The sequence below is a fragment of the Pseudomassariella vexata genome (assembly GCF_002105095.1).
Source record: "Pseudomassariella vexata strain CBS 129021 chromosome Unknown BCR38scaffold_1, whole genome shotgun sequence".
Lineage (NCBI taxonomy): Eukaryota > Fungi > Ascomycota > Sordariomycetes > Amphisphaeriales > Pseudomassariaceae > Pseudomassariella > Pseudomassariella vexata.
The window spans coordinates 847924-867948 of record NW_024467956.1 but is presented as its reverse complement, the minus strand read 5'-3'; the positions used below and the strand labels follow the sequence as shown (position 1 = coordinate 867948).

General features: G+C 50.7%; 6 protein-coding genes and 1 non-coding gene across 7 annotated transcripts; 1 reads left to right on the top strand and 6 right to left on the bottom strand.

The window, feature by feature from the left end:
* Positions 1-487: 487 nt before the first annotated feature.
* On the bottom strand, positions 488-1336 carry BCR38DRAFT_519574 (uncharacterized protein). The gene has a single exon (XM_040865139.1). The coding sequence runs from the start codon at positions 1265-1267 to the stop codon at positions 653-655; it is 615 nt and encodes a 204-aa protein (XP_040720709.1). The 5' UTR covers positions 1268-1336; the 3' UTR covers positions 488-652.
* Positions 1337-2090: 754 nt separating this feature from the next.
* Positions 2091-4169, bottom strand: BCR38DRAFT_3698. Its single transcript, XM_040857268.1, has 2 exons — positions 3709-4169; positions 2091-3641 (listed from the first exon to the last, which is right to left on the bottom strand). The coding sequence occupies exons 1-2, from the start codon at positions 4035-4037 to the stop codon at positions 2258-2260; spliced, it is 1713 nt and encodes a 570-aa protein (XP_040720708.1). The 5' UTR covers positions 4038-4169; the 3' UTR covers positions 2091-2257.
* A 922-nt stretch (positions 4170-5091) lies between these two features.
* On the bottom strand, positions 5092-6903 carry BCR38DRAFT_479636 (aminopeptidase I zinc metalloprotease; the record flags this gene model as incomplete). Its single annotated transcript, XM_040863177.1, has 3 exons — positions 5092-6050; positions 6107-6446; positions 6505-6903. 3 exons carry the CDS (start codon positions 6901-6903, stop codon positions 5092-5094), a joined length of 1698 nt encoding a protein of 565 aa, XP_040720707.1.
* Positions 6904-8343: 1440 nt separating this feature from the next.
* BCR38DRAFT_479635 (cytochrome P450) lies at positions 8344-9950 on the top strand (the record flags this gene model as incomplete). The annotated part of the gene is made up of 5 exons (XM_040863176.1): positions 8344-8665; positions 8712-9121; positions 9178-9199; positions 9258-9449; positions 9520-9950. 5 exons carry the CDS (start codon positions 8344-8346, stop codon positions 9948-9950), a joined length of 1377 nt encoding a protein of 458 aa, XP_040720706.1.
* A 947-nt stretch (positions 9951-10897) lies between these two features.
* On the bottom strand, positions 10898-11000 carry BCR38DRAFT_t7. Its single transcript has one exon. It is a non-coding gene; the product is annotated as a tRNA-Ile (tRNA).
* A 436-nt stretch (positions 11001-11436) lies between these two features.
* Positions 11437-12211, bottom strand: BCR38DRAFT_415955 (uncharacterized protein). Its single transcript, XM_040859068.1, has one exon. It carries the CDS (start codon positions 12186-12188, stop codon positions 11565-11567), a length of 624 nt encoding a protein of 207 aa, XP_040720705.1. The 5' UTR covers positions 12189-12211; the 3' UTR covers positions 11437-11564.
* Positions 12212-18512: 6301 nt separating this feature from the next.
* BCR38DRAFT_404235 (uncharacterized protein) lies at positions 18513-19722 on the bottom strand (the record flags this gene model as incomplete). Its single annotated transcript, XM_040857828.1, has 4 exons — positions 18513-18720; positions 18813-18894; positions 18977-19365; positions 19676-19722. 4 exons carry the CDS (start codon positions 19720-19722, stop codon positions 18513-18515), a joined length of 726 nt encoding a protein of 241 aa, XP_040720704.1.
* Positions 19723-20025: the final 303 nt, after the last annotated feature.

Below are 20025 nucleotides of genomic sequence, written 5' to 3'. Positions count from 1 at the left end.
AACCGATGCTGATCAATCTGATGTTATTCTTGGCTTAGTTGTTTGTGGTCTGTATAATAGCGCTCGTAGATTTGTCTCATATTTCTCTTCGGTGTCCTGGGTCCTGCATTCTTACCAAACAATCCTTTTCCGTCGACGCTGGCTCGGCAGCTACATGCGTATCCACCGTCTTTTCTTGTATTTCTGTGAAGAGCATATCAGTTTGAGTGCTAGCTTCCATGCCTGCCTCCAAGTTACCAGGTGGCCTTCGTCTGTTGGGCTGTCCGAATGAATCACTTTGTCTAGATCGGCTGGAAGGGCTCTCCAGACCGGTGTAGAGTGACCTCGGAGTGTTGATGATATGGTCTGTGCCTTCGCTTAGAGGGTTGATTGTTTTGACGATTTTGCCCATGCACCAAAACACTCGCGCGCAACATAATCTCGACGATTTGTTGTTCGACTCCTACGACTTCGATTGTACAGGAAGACGATTTACGATACAACGGGACGGGCAACGCAATACTACAAAGTACCGAACGACGACGACGACGACAACGACGACATTAATAAAACCATGGACACGGGCGGCAACCCTGTCACCTTGGACGGCGTGCTCCTTACTGAGTACCCGGCCACTCATGACGTATTTTGCAACAACGCGGCAAACGCCGAGCTATTCCAGATCCTTACGGAGGTTTACAATAGCACCGAGCAACCCGAGGCGCGCTCCAAGGATTCCAGATACCATATCAGCTGCAGATCCATTGGTTCGGGAGGCCGCGTACTTGATTTTCGATTCTTCCGTAGGGTAGTCATCGGTGTCCTCATCTAACTTGTAGATCAGACTATTCTTCCATGCTCGGAAGGCACGCTGTCGTTCGCCGCTCTGGACGTTCTGATCTCCGCTGAACTTCTCAACGTGGTCCTGGGCCTTCTTCTTACCAGGGCCTGCTGGTCTGGCAGCTCTGGCGGCACGAGCCTCAGCGGACGCCTCCATGAACTGAGCTGTCAGTTTGTTGAAGTTCGTTTGGAGATTGTCGGCACGCGCTTTGTGCATTGCCACCTCGCTGGAGAGGAAATTGCTGTGGGAAATGCCATTCTCAAGGAAGGAAAATAAGAGGGTGACTAATTTGGAGCGCGCCTCGGGTTGCTCGGTGCTATTGTAAACCTCCGTGAGGATCTGGAATAGCTCGGCGTTTGCCGCGTTGTTGCAAAATACGTCATGAGTGGCCGGGTACTCAGTAAGGAGCACGCCGTCCAAGGTGACAGGGTTGCCGCGCGTGTCCATGGTTTTATTAATGTCGTCGTTGTCGTCGTTGTCGTCGTCGTTCGGTACTTTGTAGTATTGCGTTGCCCGTCCCGTCGTATCGTAAATCGTCTTCCTGTACAATCGAAGTCGAGTCGAACAACAAATCGTCGAGATTATGTTGCGCGCGAGTGTTTTGGTGCTACAAACTGTCAGGGTCGTGTATGGGGGGTACCAGTAGTTTATTGTTGTAGCACGAAGAGTGGAACATCAGCCAGCTCGTGCAGTACCAATATACATGCGGTGCACGGCCCTAGCCCCGTGACACCTAGACCATTACGCCACATAGACCAAAAGATCTAGCAATTCTGTCACTTAGTGACAGAACTGAGGCTTAACCCTGCTTAAACTCTCTATTCCCTGACAAGAGGTTTGCTTTATCCCCCCAAAACATATCTAATCTTAAATATACGGCAGTATACCCTCTTTTAGAGCCTTTAAAGAACTCTTGAATATTGGAGGACTGATACGGTGCTCCAAGACGGTGCTTAATTCCGTCTTTGACAAATCTCCGTTTTAGATATCCGACACGGGTGTTGCCTCGGGAACTTCCATTGTCACTTCTGATGCTGAAAGTATCCTCTTCTGGATACGGGTATTTCCAAACAAAATAGTTTAAAGCGCCAGGATAGTAGTTAGGTGGATGGCCATTAGCGAATCCCTGGTGTAGTACATTTTGCAATTTTTGGTTATTGTCAATGTTTGTTACATAAGCAGAGAATCGCAGGTATTAACTAATTGGGCATGACGTTTAACTAGAAGTTAGGTAGATTTTCAAGCAGCCATGCTTGCCACGCGGTACGAAAATGAATCTCCCCAGATTTGTTATAGATTTATTCACATCACGCTAGCTTTCTATACCAGGGACCTAGACATATGTGACTTCCCACCTGTATTTGAACTCCATGCCATGATCAATCATGTGACTCCCCTCAATGAAAACCCCAAATCTACTCCCTTTTCCACTCCAATTTATTTCTCCGAACCCGCTATAGCATTGATGGCCTGCCCCTCGGAAATCTGCGGCTCGATCTCGCCCGCCATCTCCGGCTCCTGCACCTCAACAGCAACCTTATCTCCTAGCTTGCCCTCGCCCTTGGCCCCTTCGCTGTCTCCCATACCCCTTATGTCAACCCACTTCCATGCCTCCACCACATCCGTGCCACTCCGGTCGAAAATCGCCTTGTCGTCATGAATCCCGTCGTCCACCCCCTTATTCCCCGCCATCGCCTCGCTCGTCGTAAATTTGCCCACAGACGCTCCGTCGACCAGATCACCGAACCATGTTCGTGCGATAGGTACGTTGTTCAGCCTCAGGACCTGCAGTAAAGCGCGCGCGTTCAACCTTAAGACTCTCTCCGGCTCCTCCGACCCGAACACCTTCTTCGTCAGCCAGGGGAACAACAAGCCGAAATCGGACTGGTTCGCATGTGCCGAATTCACCACATAGAAGAAGTTAGGCTCGGTCAGCTTGACGCCGCTTGGCCGCTCGTAAGCGCCGGGCTTGACTACGGAAGCTGCTGGATTCGGTGACAGGACGCGGGCCGTGACGTGCAGGTGCTCTTTCCACTTGAAGAAGGCTTCGGAGTCGACGGCGAGGAGAGCCGCGCCGCCGGGGGCGGACGGGACGTCGGCGTACATCGGGAGGGGGAGGTCGAAGAGTGGTTTTACTCGCGGAGCAAGCAGAGGGAAGCACCACATGTCTAGGAGCATGGTGACGTTTTGCGGGGTGATCTGCTTGCAGATCAATGATTCGCGTGACGGGCTGTAGAGGGGTTCGGCCATGGAGGCAAGTTCCGGGGAGCCGGCGTAGTAAACAGATTTAAGAAATTGGACAATGGAAGAGGCGCCGAAGCTGTGCCCAGCGAAGATGATGCTTCCCGGTTCATGGACATGCAGCCGGTTGATGAAATCGTCTAGGGACGGTGTACTTGTGTTGAGGTTCGTGCGCTTGAGTCCTTTGTCTAATCCCAGGATCGCGTCGTGGACTAGACCCAACTCCCATAACCGTATCTGCAGCTGATTACACCTTGCTGCGTATATTTCGTCTGTTGCGTCGTGTGGTATGTGCTCGTATGGGACGACACGCCGCGTGTTTCGCACAAAATATCGGTTCTGTTGAGAGGGTATCCGGACGAAGGACGCAACCGCGCTTCCATCGCGATGTTCGGGGCATATTACCACAACGCCGTGCGATGCCAGAGATCCTACCACTTGTGAGTACATGTTGCGGTTTCCGCCAAGCCCATGGGAAAAGACGGCGGTTGGCCATCGCTTGTTGGGCGTCTCGGCTTCTAAGATCGGTGCATTCTTGATGGCGGGTATCGTCGTGTAGTGGAGATGGCGTGGCAAGAAGCTACGTAGGCGAGATTGTTAGTCTTGTTGCATTCTTGGTTGAGTTATTTGCACCAAAAGACACTCACGATACTGCCTCCGCCACGAGCGATCCGATCCCCAGAAACTTGATGTATGCAGACAAGTAATGCCGTTGCGGTGCAGGAAGCCATGTTATCCGTTTTCCATGTGAATTTGGCTGCGCCGGATAGAATACGCGGAACTGGACCGTCTCAATCTCGGTTGCGTTGTCTGGTGCTGGTGCAGGCGATTCCAGTTCGGAGACGGGTATCTCGACATCGACAGTTCCAACCTTGTATGGGCCCGTATACTCTGGAAAGCTCGGAATAGGATTCAGATTCGTTAGATATGAAGTGAGCTTCTCAGTGACCGAGGCATTCTGAGGCACCGCCATCATGTAGACAAACTGGATCGTGTGAATTCCTGCGAACTGATCATGCGACGTCGCGGCCTCTTTCCACTGCAGAATTCGGCCAACCTCAGAAATGTTGTAATTTCACAAGAGAAGCAAATCTCTGGGAGTATTAAAGCGCAGATTATAAAAAAAACCGAATACAATACAAAGAACACAAAAAAAGGAGAATAGTTGAACAGCAGACGAAGCTGGTCCGAGTTCGAATACCGAACACTTGCCTGAGACCCTCAGCCGACCCTTGACAAATGGAGCAATCCCATGGCTTATGTCGTACCTTTCTTTATTGCCTCAGTAGAACTCAAGTCATTGACTCGGTATCTTGAAAATTGTCTGCTTAGACCCCAAGTCGTTGTGAGTGGGAATATCGATCCAAGTTTTGACTGGTGAACTTTGAGGCAAGCAACATAATACGTCGTCAAATTTCGTCTTTCGTACTGCTGTTCGATCGGCGCTGATTGCAGTTGTGCTTCGCCACATGCTGCAGGATTGCAAATCAACCAATTTGAAAATGGAGCAACGCCTGGAAGATACATTCAACCTGGACCGGGCCGAATCACTATCCCGCCCGAAATGCCATGAAGAGAACTGCGAGGCGATGGCGGAGGCCGAATGCGACGGAATTCCTGTTCCTGAATAATGATTACGAAGCGGCTTGTCATGACGTCAATCTTGGACCCATATCAATTTTGGTGCCTCGGGCGATCAACTAACCACTTACTGAGCAGCTACAGGGTAACCCTTCGGGTCAACGAACCCTTGGAGGTCACTATTTCAAAACTGCTTCGTTGAGTGCTCCGATACGAAGTGGAGCACATCGCTCAGGTATGCTGGAAATTTCAAGATATGCATAATATTCTAACTAAAGATGCATTCGATCGATCTATCCTCTCAGTCTTTCACGAGATATGCCCGCTCCGCGGACATTAGATCTATACCGAAGACTAAACAATGACATGTACTTTATACAATATGCGATATTGGTCAACTCAACCCAACTCGACACAACTCGACTCGAATGGGGACACGCTAGACCAGCTTAGTGCGACCACTCCCTGTCAACCTTCTCCCAGTTGTCCAAGAACCCCTTGAAGAACTTGACACCCAAACCAGGATCCAGAGCACCTGTCGTCGCACGAACCGAGTGCATGCTCAACTGCGGCATACCTGCATCCGCTGCTTTGACACCCATCATGCTGGATAGTGTAGGCCCAACAGTTCCACCGCTTCTCGAGTCATTCCTGATCATGAAGACCTGCGGTGTGCAGCCGGTGAGCTCGCAAACCCGAGTTAGGATCGCCGTCGAGACCGGGTCCGTCGTCATGTGGCCATTGCTGTCGGCGCAGATAACAATTCCCACGTTCAGCCTCGGCGCATGGCCGTCAAGGTATCGGCCGACAAAGTTCGGATTGACGGCGTGAGTGACATCCGCAGACACCAGGAATGAGCTGGCGTATGTGCGTCCAATAACCCCAGGGCCGAAGGTGGTCGATTTGCCGCACAGTGCTTCAACAGCTCGCTCGATAGTCAGGGGAAGGAAGTTTCCCTTCGCGCCCTGTCGAAGGAGCGAACCGATTTCTTCATCGTCGAAGAGTGCCACCATCTTGATCGTGCCCTCATCCTCGCCCTGCTCAGCAGCAAGTAGTCCCTCGAATGCGGCCCAGCTGCAAAGCTTGTCGTCAATCCTGCCAGCCGTGATGAACTCCTTGTCCATTCCGAAAACTGTTGCTGGCTGAGAGTCGAACAGTTCCAATTCCCAGTTGACAATCTGCGAGTAGTCGCTGATACCGAGCTCTGAGGATATCAACTTGACCAGCTTTGGTGGTTGGGTAGAGGTGAACGAGCCCACGAGTCCAAGGGGTTCAGCTGGCGTCGAAGCCGAAGATGGGTAGGCATCAGAGTTATCTAGACCGATGACTGGCACAGCCTCTGTTTCCTTGTTGTTCGAACCCAACATACCCACCCCGAAGTGAGGTGCAAGGGTAGGAATTTTCGCAACTACGATAAGTTAGCAAACGGCGTTGAATAGAACAAGCAGTCCATGGGAGACTGACTTGGCCATCCCAGCTTCACTAATTGACTGGACGTCTTTCCAGATCCGTCGCGGACGATGACTCTCCCGCCAATACTTAGATCTCTATCCCACCAAGTCTCGTTCAGGCCTCCCGCATATGGCGCAACACCGAGTTGGACGTATCCTTGCTTGTTCGGCTTGTTACTGACAGGCTTGAGCTTCGCCGTCAACGCGTCAATGTGCCCCGCGATCATTGCGACTCCATTGCCTGGTTTATAAGCCTTGCCGACCGTAAAGGCGATGATGGAGCTTCCGTTTCGGGTGACGAAGTACTTTCCTCCAGCCTCGAGCTTGCCAGACCAATCATCACGAGGGGGTAACTGGAGTTCTACCGTCAGCGAGACTTCATAAACGAATGTATAATCCAGTCCCACGAACCTCTGTGTAGCCCAACTTTTTCGCCTTGCTCTTGAAGTAGTCCACGGCGTGAAATATCGTCGGGTTGTCCTCCAAAAATTTGCAGAATGGCCGAGTGAAAGCTTCTGGCTTGCCTTCTCGGATCTGGCAGACGGCGCATTGCTCCGATTCGACTCGACGCGACAAGCTTGCGAACTGGCCAGTTGCCAAGCTGCAACAGTCAGCACAGAGTTTCATATTGCTCTGCACGCTGATATCGCCGATAATCATTGCCTTGGTGGCCTTGTTCATAGGTCGTTCCGTGCTGGGAGCTGGAGCTACGACTACGGTCGATTCTTGTGCTACGCTCAAGGAGGCCGCCATTCGGAGGGACATGTTGGAGCTACGTTGGCGCAGGAAGTCGGGCGTATGTCGAGTCATGGTGGGTTACGTTGAGGGAGCTTCGTCGTCGCGTAAAGAGGAAGAAACCTCAAGTGAGAGATTGAGATGAGTCCAGGAGAGAAAAGACAGAAGCGAATCGTACACGAGTCAGAGAGGAAGGCACTTGATCATTAGCTGCCCCCGAGTCGGTATGAGGTTGTCAACAGATCAAGCGATAACGCCTTATCAGCCTCGGCGGTCGACATTTCCGTCGACAGGGAGCACTTGCCCAACCCGCTAATCTGGACACCTTGCGTAGGAATGGCCAAATTGTACATCATTGGTTTCAAGCCCCCATCGTTCTGCTGGTGTGTTCGTTGTCTTCACCAGCAAATCAAGTCCATTAGCTGATCGGGTGTGGAGATGAAGTTTCCAATGCTCATGACCGAGGTGACCACATGAGCTGTTGGTTCAAGGTTCAAGTGCCGCCCCAAACACGACCAACGACAATCCAGCCCTAACCTCATCATCTTGTCAGCATCGCAGCAGTTCAAGCTGGGCTAATTGCGTTGAATCTTACATGCTTCTCATCATATCAATCATTACGTTGTCTTCAGCCCATGTTCCATTTTCTCGCTACTTGGTTCCCTTCTACGATCACAGTCCAGCGCCCGACACAACATAGGATAGGTGTTAGTATAGTGACGAGCCCTCTCAACAGGCCTCACGCCTGGTCTCACACCAGAACATAAACAGCACTATATTCATTTATACCTAGTGACTTTAAAGGGGGACATATAGTGCGAGACTACGACCCTGACCATCGACACCATCGACGGGAGTCCTTTTTTCGCGAGGACCAGTGCAATCCATACCAATGTTACCCACCCGAAGACTTTCCAATAAGGGCATTCCTTCCGATAAGGGTGATTCATATAGAACCGTGACGTTTCCTATATCTCGGCATGCACCTTTCGTTGGTTTCTGCATAATCGCACAGCATGATGACTGCAGCCAAGTGTCCAATGGTCCGCTTACTTCGTAGCAATGGCAGCCCTAGATTTTATCATGCATCAAACAATGCGATATATCGCAGACATTATTCCACTCAGCAAAATTGCGGTTCTTCATCAACCTGTGGGAGTTGAAACAGTTACAATGGATCTCGCGGTCTCTGCTGGCGTTGCGTTGTTAGCCGTCGGGGCCACAACACGGCTTGAGGCGTGCGCTCATGTCTCTGCGTCGTGGACTTTTCTCTGCATCTTTCAGCTGCAGTACATTGCCCTCAAAGCATACAGACTTGTCATCTACCCTCTATTGTTTTCTCCGCTGAGGCATTTGCCTGGTCCCAAGGTTGGTACGGCCCGAAACTAGCCATGGAATCCTTATCGTATTGAGACTGCTCCCAGAACAAGATTCCTCTACTTGGACAAGAGATCGCCAAGTACCGGGCAGACTCACCCATCGCTCTTCAGTTGCAGTGGTCACGCACATGGCCTGATGCGCATTTCATCCGATACCTATCCGTTGGCGGAAGAGGTGCTCCTGCTGAACAGTTTAGCGGCACACAAGGCTGTGCTTCAGACCAACTGCTACGACTTCATCAACCCGCCATTCTTTGCACGATTAATTAGGGAATTAGCAGGAGTCGGGGTAATATTGGCGGATGGGGAAGACCACAAGGCAAAACGCCGCTTGATAGCTGGCCCCTTCTCCGTCCCAAGTGTCAGGAAGATGTTGCCTGTATTCCAAAGCAAGGCTAAGGGTCTTTCTATTGCATTCACGGCCGCTCTGGATGGTTATACGCAGGGCTCCATCCAATGTAAGCTAGTGGTTCTGAATTTGCGACTGAGACTGACGCGTTACAGTCATGCCACTGATAACCAAGGTGACTATGGACATTATAGGGGTTACAAGTCTCGGGGTCGAAATCCAAGAGCTTTTTTCGTCAAAGTTGAATATCGGCTTGCCTGAGCTATACGACAGGCTTCTGCACCAGGACCCTCTGGGCACGCTCATATGGATTGTCAACTCATTCCTACCAATTCGCCGTTTTGTGCCGCTGCAGGCGAACTGGAAATTCGTAGAAGCAGGTCAGGAATTGCGTTCACTGCTTCGAAGAGTGATCAAAAAGCGCATCCACGACATGGGGGCGCGGGATAAGATTGCAGAAAAGTCGGAAAGTAGAGATTTGCTGACATACATGATAAAAGAGGCGCATCAAATCGAGGAAGAGACTGGGGAGTGGTGCTGGACTGAAGATGACTTCCTCGAATTGGTGAGTACAGATTACTAGATCACTTGGCCTTCTAGTCTATGGCTAATACATACAAGCTTTTAAATTTCACACTTGCAGGTATGGGATGATGTCCTTCACGGCGTGTTCCGACTTGCATACTGATGACGGACACTAGGCCACGAGACATCGGCGAATGCACTTGGATGGGCCATGTATGTGTTGGCAACGAAACACGACGTCCAGGCCAGGTTGAGAGCAGAGGTTCAGGGGCTGCTAGAAAAGCACTCCGAGCCCGACTACGACCATCTGCACGCCCTTCCGTATATGCACAACTTCTGTCGCGAAATCCTGCGGCTATATTCCCCAGGTTAGTTCAGGGGACAACCCATGTAGCCATCCTCGTTACCTTCTACGAGAACGTACTCATTAAGCCCCAGCGTACATGGCATTTCGTGCAGCAGAACACGACATTGTAATCGAAGGCACCTTCATCCCAAAAGGAACGACCATCAACATCTGTCCAGCTGTAGAGAATTTGAACCCACACCTATGGGGTGAGGACGCGGGGGTATTCAATCCGGACCGGTGGGGTAACCTCACGGGCGATGCCGTTAGTTCTTACGCGTTTGAGACGTTTATTCAGGGTCCGCGGATCTGCCCTGGTAAGAATTTTGCCGTCACGGAGATCAAGGCCATCTTGGTCGAGCTTGTTAGAAAGTGGCGATTCGTTGGGATCGAGAAGAATGACGGGAGACGGGAGCTATTGACTGGCGGAGAGGAGGAGATTGGAAGGGGCGTCAGACTTGAAAACCCCTCTCTTACTTTTATTCCGGCTGGGGGATTGCGGGTTAGATTTGAACCTCTCTGAGGAAGGGGTGCTAAGAGGTCGTTCGATCTCAGTGTAAGTGAGACCCAGGAGACGCTTGCGTTCAACACTGATGTTGATGTCTAGTGATGAATAAACACAATCTATGGTGCACCGTCCTTCCACCGTGGTCAGTCTTGAGGAAAGAGTGCGCAGATCATCGTTGTGAGAAACTTGAGGTGGAAAGTGCGACTTCCTGGAGGCAAGCACATATGGGCCCATCCGCCGACCTTCCCCTCCCCTTTCCCTGTTGAGGCAGACTGTTCACCTTTTCTGTTCATAAGTCACAATCTAGACTTTGTTGGGATATGTTGATATTGCCAAACTGGAATCGCACCACATGCCAATTACAGATGGCGAATATCCAAATTGTAAAATCCTTTTCCTTTCTCTACCATTTTGCAATCTTCAAAACGGAGGTAAATATAACACTGCTTAGAGAGAACCAGTAGAGAAGAGACCGGGTCGCTTTTCCTTCCCCTTTACACGTCGCAATCAGGGATTTCTTACCCCCTTTTCAAGGATCGCCTTTTTAAGAAGTTCACATCGCCGAACTGTAATGATACGAGATGCCGGCTGCGGTGAGCAAGCAGGTCGCCAAATGGTAAAGGGGAACCTGGAAGCTCGAGATCTTGGATTGGAACAGTCACGGGCCTCAGCTTGTATTAGACAAGGTCACATTCACATGATCCATCAAGTGGGGTTCATGCGACCTTTGCAATAGCCCAAATGTGATTCAACCGAGGTCCCTTCTCCTTACACCTAGCATCTGTACACAAGACATTCATACCAGGCTAATCAATTGACCAAGGACCATCCCAATTTCATTTAGATAATAACGATGGTGAGTGAACACGCCTGTTGCCAGATATTGCGGATCAAAACAAAAACTAAACACACCTCAGAGAAAAGGCATGATACGCAAAAGGATGAAAAATAGTAAGCAGTCTTGTTCCTGGCGAGGATTGAACTCGCGACGTCCAGATATCTAACCATACGAATTAGTTGCCTAACTGTATAAGACTGGCACGCTAACCACTGCGTCACAGGAGCATTTTATAGGTCCATATTATAGCCGCTCTGCAGATGTTTATGTAATGCGCCGCACTCACTGCACCTGCCTTTCGAGTTGATTTGTGACCTCAATTTCCTACACCTGCCTGTGTCAATTTTCCAGGTAACAGCAAAATGAACTTTCTTGGTGCAGGGCACATTGAACTTTCATAAAAGGGGCTGCGTGAGTGGTGAACTAGCTGGAGGTCTTCCATCGACTTCCTTACATTGATTGTTTAGATGCAATTGAAACTTATGTAAAGTTGGGGGTTTTCAGAATGGAGTGGTTCATTTGGAGCACCAGATACGACTACCAAAATTGGAAGACTTGGTTTCGTCATGGTTTTGTCTGTCGAGTTATGTATGGCTCCCTTTGTGCTGTGCAGACTGACACTAGCTGCTTAAACATCAACGTACCATTGAATACTCAAATAAACCCAAGCCCAGTAAATTTGAGCTGGAGACTATGTATAAACGGTATGTTCCCTCCCAAAATAGCACTATCGAGTTCTATCCCACGAGATACTGCTCTACAACACCATCTGGTTAAACCTCCATCCCACCTCACCATTCATCTCCCCAATCCCCACCAGAGTAATCAACCGCCGCCGTACTCCACACGTCACTACTTACAGCCATCTCCTCATATCCATAAACGGAAGTGTCAGCCACGACCGTCTCACTCATGTTGAAATCTACCACCGTCGTAGATTCGACGTAGCCTGTGTAACCCGCGTCTGCATACTCCGAGTCAACATACCCGGTGTCCAGATACCCCGACTCGGCCACCATGGCCGAGCTATTCGTATTATACACCGAAACAGAAGCGTCGAAATTAACATTCACAGTCTCCACATTCGTGCTCGACTGTGGCGCAAAGTACGCGTCGGCGGTCGAGTTGTCAAGTACAACTGGATCGTGCTGACCAGGATACTGCTGATCATGCTGCTGCTCCTGATGTCCACCACTGTCTCTAGGGCCACCACCAAAAGCAGCCGCAGCAAGCGCCATGTTCTGATTAAATGCCTGCTGGTTAGCTGCCATCTGTGCCGGCCCAAACGGTTGCTGCTGCATCTGCCCCGCCACAGGCGGACGGGCTTGCAGTGGTGGACCTTGGGGATTCTGCGGTGGTCTCTGCATCGCCCCCTGTTGCGGTCTTGGCGCGACTTGCACCGGCATACCCGCCATGGCCGGGTTCTGAACTGCCACTGGTCGTCCGGGCGTCTGTACGCCCACAGGCTGCATGCCCGGCATCGGCTGATTCACAACCTGCACATTTGGACGTGGGCCCGGCAAACCCTGGCCCTGAGGCGGAGCGGTTTGAGTATGTGGGGGCCCCGGTGGCCGGCCTGGTTGTTGCTGGCTTTGCGATGTGTTGTAAATTTGATTCGCTAGCATAGCGCCGGCCATGCCGTTACCTCCCATCGACTCGGCCACGATGGCACCTCCGACTGCTGCTGTTGTCTGATGAACCACGGGGTTGTTCCAAATCTTTTTGGCCCATTTCTTCATATCCTTGCCTGCACTGGCTAACGCTGCCGATGCTTGGGCCGATGTGCTGGCCGAGTTCTGGCTCTGTGCTTGCGTCTGAGCCATACTGGGGTCAGATTGCGGGGCCGGGGGGAAATGGATAGTCTGAGGTGTTTGCATAGCTAGATTTTGTAAGCCGCTGGACGACTGAGCGAACATTGGTTGTTGAGCGTAGCTAGGAGATCCAATGTTTGGTGATTGGATGGTCTGCTGTTGGATTGGCATTCCAGTCGGTGGCCTATGCGAAGATGGGCTGCTAGCTGCTTGGATCCCAGCTAGGTATCCCTGAATCTGAATTTGGGGGCGTTGAGGCTGTTGCATACTTGGCCGTTGATGTTGCGTTGCAGTTTGTCCTGCTGGCCGCTGCTGATGATAATTTGAAATAGCTTGATTGGGTGCAACGGAATGAGTCTGCATAGCCGGCTGCCCATAAGATGGCTGAGGAGCCCCTGCTACTTGAGAGATGGATGGCCTATGAGGTATCTGAGAGTGATGAGGACCCGGGGTTACCTGGGCTGGCCCTAAGGGCACATGTTGCGGGCGTTGAGATGAAGTTGTCGTGGGGACGAGGCCTGGGTACTGAATTGGAATTGACGAGTTTCCATGCATTGCGAACTCATGAAGTGTACCTACAGGCGAGTGAGAAGATCCGTGCATGGGCGAGGGCGTCGAAGCCGGCGGACGATGAAGCGACGCAATTGAGTATGTTGGGGATGATACTTGACTTTGTGGCCTTGAGGACGACGCCTGCGTAACAGGGGATATATGCTGGTTATGGCCAGAGCCTGGAACCACTGCGTTCGGCGTGGAACCTGAAGAGTGTGACACTGCCGAAAGTATACCAGCACTGTGGTGAGATGCTTGCTGCAAACCACCTGGCACAGGCGATGAAAATATAGTTGAAGGCTGTGTTTGGTCCGTCTTATGTCCAGGGTTGACAGTAGACTGTCTAACAGAGGTCTGGCGCGAGTGGTTTGGAGCTGCCGGCTGTTGCGGCGGTTTCGAATTATGAGGTTGCTCTACCGCCGAAGGAGATGATTTTCGCATGTTGTTCGATGCGTCCTTTGACCCAAGACCTTGCGTCACTGCAGGTACAGTCTCACCAACTACTGATACAAAATTTGAGAGCTGCACCGAAGTCTTTGAGGGCTTGCTTGGGCCTGTCGGTGATGGCTTAGTCGGCGCGAAGATAGATTGGTTTGAACTTGGACTGGGTGTCTTCGGCGGTTTGGACACAACCAATGGCGCAATGACGGGAAACGGCTCGTCCATGAAGAAGTGTGCTGACTGTTCGTCTATCTTGGAAGGCGGCTTTTGGGCTGCAACTGAAGTCTCAGACTGCGATGAGTCTGAGGGCATATCTTGAGCTGGAGAAATCTCGTGAAACACTAATAGTCCAGGCCCGGGATTTCGAATCGGTGATTGTAATGTACTATTCGACGGTAATTTATTTGGCGCAGTACGGACTCTCTGTGTACCTGGACGGAAATCATCTCTAGGAGTATTGCTAGGCGCGTGGCCAGGAGCCAAACTTAGCGTCATGGGAACGTTTGGTCTTTGAGGCAGCCGTATTTGGCTATTCTGAGGCTGAGATGGTCGATAAGCCTGGAATGTCGCTGGGTGGGCCATGTTAGGCTTTTGTGGCATCTGGAAAGAATGAGGCCGATGGACTGGCTGAACTTGCACGGGTGTGCCATTCTGGCGACGATATGCAGGCTTGAGGACAGATGGGACATGGGAAAGACCGGGATCGGATGATATACTCCCGTGCCTCGCATTGTGACCCGTAATGCCGGTAGGTGTAAAGCCTGTCGGTTGTTTATCTGGTTGGCTCGGTATAGCAACTTTTGACGGCATCTGTGCTGGCTGTAGGACGGCAGGAATGGGTGAACGCCTAGTGGTAGTGGCGCTGGTGGCATCCGGGGTTGAAACACCCGAAGTCCTTGGATTCGACGGAGGAATCAGTATGCTCATCGGCCCAGGCACGGCAACAGACGGCGGGGGCGGTCCCCCAAGAGAATGTGTCTTCTGTTGAACGGGTCCTAACTCGCTGTTTTGAGACTGAAGCACAGAGATGCCGGACAGAGCCAACGAAGATCGTTTAGAATCACTGGCGTCGTCTTTGGCGATCCTATTTGTGGGCGTCCACTGTTGATACATACCGGGGTGTGTCTGATCTGTCTTGGGTTTCCCTACTTGCTGCTCCGAATAAGCATCTCCTGTTTGCTGATGCTTCACTGCGGCAGACGCTGTGGAAACTCGCCAAGGAGGACAAGCGAATGAAGCCGACGTCAGTGGCAGTGCCCCGACGGGCTGTATCGGAGCAGAAGCCGGTTGTGACTCCGGCTGTTTCTGTCCCACGGAATTCCTCTGCGTGGGTAACTCGACAGGCCCATCTGGGTCGGTGTCCGTTTGAATAGGAGGTGTCATGGAATAAGTCGCATCAAGTTCGACGGGCGCCAACTCCTCGGCGCATTTGACGGTATCCCCGCTTGCCAACTCTGCCATAAACCCCACAGGGGTATGTGGTTCCTGGAATGCTGATACACCGGCATTCGAAACGTTCGTCATGCCTTCCAATAACTCAGCATGCCTTGGCTTCCCGTGTTGCATCAGGTCTGATAATGGGGAAATCCACACTCCACTAGCAAGAGAGTCTGTCGCGATGGTCGGCTGTCCCATAACTGGTTCGTTTATCAATGGCTCAGTACTCGGGGCCGACGATGACTGCCCAGGACTCGCAGTGGTCGCAGCGGGCGAAACCGCATTTTCTTTGCCGTTACCCCTGAGTCCCGCTGCTTCTTCGCCATCTGTTTTGTCTACCGTAGGGCTATAGTCGTTATCACTACCTGGCCCAAAGTACATGGAACTCCCAGGACCAAAGTAGCAAGTTGCTGACATCTCATCTACCCCTTCGACGGCGTTTTTCTTTCGTCTACTTCCGCTAGATTTCATTGTCCCGTCGCCATTTTGTGTTCCATTCAATGTAGCCTGCCGCTTGATCTGCCTCTCGCTTGCCAGACGTTCTTCGGGAGCCATGTCGAAAGTCTCAGCGCCAGGGGCGACGAACTCGGGGAACTCATCGCCGGGCATTGGGAAGTGGAACTGGACGATCCCGGTTGGTTTATATCGGTAGAACCATCATGACCCGTCATAATCCCACTCCCAGCCTTCAGGAAGCCCTGACATGGCTCAAAGATGGCTATTCGAGTCGTTTCGTAATGTAACAGGGAAAACCGCCGGTTAGTCTCCACGGCGTTGGATCGTTTGGCCAGGGGACTAAGTCGTGCGACTGTTATTATTACAAGTGCCTGCGACTTCACAAGACTGCCATGGTATGAATTCGCAATGTTTGCTGACTGTTGTTCTTCTAGCCGCTCATGCTTGGTGGTAAGGTGCGAAATTGACGTGATTCAAAACAATAGTTGAAGTTAGAGCTCTCAGAGCTTCACGGACAACTCCTTAAAGATAGCCCGGCGGCTGAATTCGACGCTATGAAGATGCTACGTGCGTTGAGACCTTGAACAGAACAGTCTAATCCAAATAGCAAAAAGAGCGAAGGACGAGAAAACTGTCAAAGAAAACACCTGACCATTACACCACAAAGTACTTTGCTCGAATCGCTTGTTACACATCTGCGGCTGAGGAACCATACCGCATATGCCGCAATTGTGTCTTCGTATCCACCAATACATCCTGTCCAGCCAAGAGCATGCACAGCAACTGGTGATCATCAGGTTGGGTTTGGCGCAGAACCTGGCGTGAGTGGCTTGCAGCAGCTGAAGCCAGGGACGGGACGTCAATATTGACCCTGAAAGCACGCTTGCCGCTTGGCACTGCAAAGCAACTTCAGAGTCGCTAGGTGCAACTCCCAAGTCCATCTGCGGTATTGGGTGGCGAAGTTGAGTTGATAAGAACTTCAGAAACAAATGCAGCATTGCATCGGAGCCCCTGATAGAGGCACGTGTCAGGTCAATCATCAGCCGCGTTTTCAGGTGGCAACGACCGTCAGCTAGCTGCTGTTCCATGCTTCTGGTGATACCGAGCTGCCCCTATGCGAAAGGATACATTTGCAGTGAAAGGACTAGGAATAGTACTTAAAAACTTAAAATAACACAATACGTTATCAATATGCGTTTCCCACAGAGTTATTCATGTCGACTAAACACTCTGGGCATGTGATGCAATTTAAAACCCGAACCTATTGCGGCGTTGGTCCTACAGCATCCCTAGATAACTTCAGGCAGATGATACGTATGTGTATAAGTGTTTCCTGTGTTCCCTCTTTATATCCGGTAATGAGCTTGTTGGCCGTCTGACCCTGTATTGTGTGTGCCCCATTTCCTATCCGATTTAATTCATGCAAATTCAACAATCTTCGGTTTCTAAGTTGCGGGATATCCACATTGTTAGCAATAGGGGTAACTCCTCATTATCGAACATAGGTCTGGCCAAGAGCCTCATGTTGAAGTCCAAAATCATCAATCTTTACCCATTCCTACGAGCCCATGCGAATATCCACACCCACACAATGACAGAGGGCACCCTGTGCTTCTGTACCCATAGGTACGCTTATAGATGGGATGGGCGCATCTCATTGGAGCCGTATGTGACCAATGGGTGGAGCCAAATATTTGACGGTGCAAGAGACGATTGGGACCAGACTCAAGTCTGCGAGGAAGACGTGAAGGAGTGAACGAGGTGTGCTCTCTGTGCGGCTACCATAAAATTGTGCATACTTCCAGATTCCCATCCCGATCCAGGTTCGGCACACTGAAACCAATCCAAATATTTAGAAATTGATCAAGAAGCTTACGCATAACTTAGCCATGGGAGAGTCCCCTCGGTAAATCTGTTGTTGGAATATCAGTCCGGTATTCTGGGAGGCCTGCGCCTCCATGATCAACAGGCATTTTCATCCGCCGTCAGATTCAAAGGCAAAAGTTCCCGTTCTTACTGTGAGGGACTGATTGACAATGTATTTGACATCAGGGCTGTCACGATTCGTGCAGGTTGGGTAAGAAGTGCCACAAACTCCTAGCATTTGGACTCATGTGCGTACATAAGATAACCGTCACCCAGGCATTGCCCCGGTCCTACATGATCTTCCGGGTTGCGCAAAGCCGAGCTGACAAGGGGGACATTGAGCTTTTGGATAATCTCGTGGCCAGGAACATCAACATCGATTTTGGCCATGTCGCTACTGCAATGATGGGCCATCTCCTGCGTCTTTACAATGCGATCCTTCATCTAAGCTCGTCACGGATGACCAAAGGCTCGACGTTTTCAAAACAAAAAAAACAAAAAAATAGCCGCAAAGTGCAGCGACCGAAGCATTGAAAAGCTCGAAATGCTATATGAGCATGGGATACGGAATTGATATGGTAGCGGATCGAAACCAACGGAGCGGTGGGCTGGTTGTTGGGAGGTGAAACATCGTTCAATTACCGCAAGCTTCTCGTAAATAATTCGATTGTATCATGGACTTCATGCCGTAAACCTGGCTTGGCTAAAGTCAAATGTAGCTCCAGTCTGTCTGGAAGTATGCATCGTTTGCTCTGGAAAGACATTCAAAATCAGTAACATACTCCAAAGTAAAATAAAATACCACAAAGTGGATAGTTACATGCTTATATTAAGTATAATTTGCAGCCACGAATGGGGCGCCGGGGGAGACTATTCCTAGAGAATACATAAACTTCTAAGGTACATTTTTGTACTTTAGCCACGAGAGGGCCCCTTGAGCTACCATGCCGTTGGGAACCTCCACTTATACCAACCTTGCTTCCACTCTTGACCCTAGTCATCCTTCGTCGTTAGATTCCAAGAGTATGCCGTAGAAAACGCATTATACAGAATCGTACAATCCGTTCATTGTGTTCTTGTTCCCATCCCCAAATCTCCTGGCCTCCAGTGTTCAACCTAGTTGAGTAATTGACTACCACTTCGTACATGCCCCTTATCAACTCCCATAAAGCGATATTAAGGCGGCCTAGTAGTAGTGGTGTTAGTGGCCGAAGTAGTCCAGCTCTTCCTACCTGGGTTGAAAGGCGGAACCTTCAGGATGTCGGTACACTGAGCGGTCTGGTACACAGTGGCTGTCTGCGACGGACAGGAATACGGAACCGGACAGCTGGTCAGCGGGTACTTGGTCACGACTTTGGTCGACGTTATCGGGCAACAGTCAATGCTGTTTTTCTTGTAAGCGATTGAGACGAGGCGCTTTCGAAGGAAGACGGAGTGACAAAGAGTCGGGGGGAGAAAGATCGTTGATTGACTGACCTGCATGGCAATTTCGCCGTGATGGTATGTGTAGGAGTCGGCGCACATGTTATGCTGGTTGGCTTGTCGCAGTAGTAAATACCTACGCAGCCTCAAGTCAGCTACACACCCACGCTAACTTGCGCTATGTATTTCAGGAAAAGGAGAGACTGGATCTATCTTACTGTGCTCAGTAGTAGTAGTGTGTGTATAACACGAGTACTCTAGGGTTGTCGTCGACTGAAGCTTTAGGTCATTGATTATGGTAGTGCAATGCCCGGGCAACGAGGCGGGATGAGTTGGTTTTGTCGTCGTGGGCGTCGCGGTGATAGTCTGATATCCGGTCGCGGGCGGGGAGCAGTTCGACTGGACGAAGACAGTGCGTCCAGTGTCGTAGAGGCAGTCCAAGCACAATGAACAGGTCTCAGTGTACTTCGTTATCGTGGAGGGGCAGCAGTCCGTGCTGGGAGGCATATCAGTCTCGTAAACACCAGGTGAGCAGGATCGCTGCTTATATCGCATGGATTGGCCTACCTGCACGGGACTTTGATGATTATATCCGTAGGCATAACATCTAGACAGAGAGATCGGGGATTGCGTATGCAAGGTTCACACGTAGCTGTGCAATATGACTCAGCTTCCGGTCTTGATTAGGGGGGCAAGTATTCGGAAGCCGGACCTGCCTGGGTAGACAGAGTTAGAATGGGACATGTGTGTGTCGAAGTCCATGATCTCGTCTCTGATGGAACCTCCACAATCTTCGTGCAATGGAAAGGCCACAAGGTGGCCGTTGTTGGACTAGATTGCGTGTTAGTTGACCGCAGGCCGCGAGCCAGACTGCCTGGAGCCCTTCGGGCTTGTCCACGACGACGACTATGACTTACGCAAAGTTTGGTATTGGAACCCCCAGACTGAAATTCAAGTCAGCCATCTTGATATGGTCAAATTCAAGGGCACGACAGACTTTCATCAGGTATTGTTCTCCCACACCCAATTCACGGCAAGCATATTTGTATTGTAAAGCGGCTCATATTTCAAGCATCACAGATCTATTTATAGCAAGTTGCATTCAAACGAATATAGCTTGCATACGTGACATGAATGAACAACATCTGGGCTGTAGGTAACAAAACCGGATTTTAGGACTTGAGCCTAGTTTGAACCATCTCATGGTTGCCTCGACCAACTCTGCAGGACGAACGAAATACTGTGTTGCGGCTCCATCACACGTTCG

Coding starts and splice junctions, on each gene's coding strand:
- BCR38DRAFT_3698 (XM_040857268.1), bottom strand. CDS start 4,037: ATGATGGCGGTGCCTCAGAATGCCTCGGTCACTGAGAAGCTCACTTCA. Junction 3,642..3,708: donor CTCGTGGCGGAGGCAGTATC/GTGAGTGTCTTT, acceptor TCGCCTACGTAG/CTTCTTGCCACGCCATCTCC.
- BCR38DRAFT_415955 (XM_040859068.1), bottom strand. CDS start 12,188: ATGGCGGGTATGCCGGTGCAAGTCGCGCCAAGACCGCAACAGGGGGCG.
- BCR38DRAFT_519574 (XM_040865139.1), bottom strand. CDS start 1,267: ATGGACACGCGCGGCAACCCTGTCACCTTGGACGGCGTGCTCCTTACT.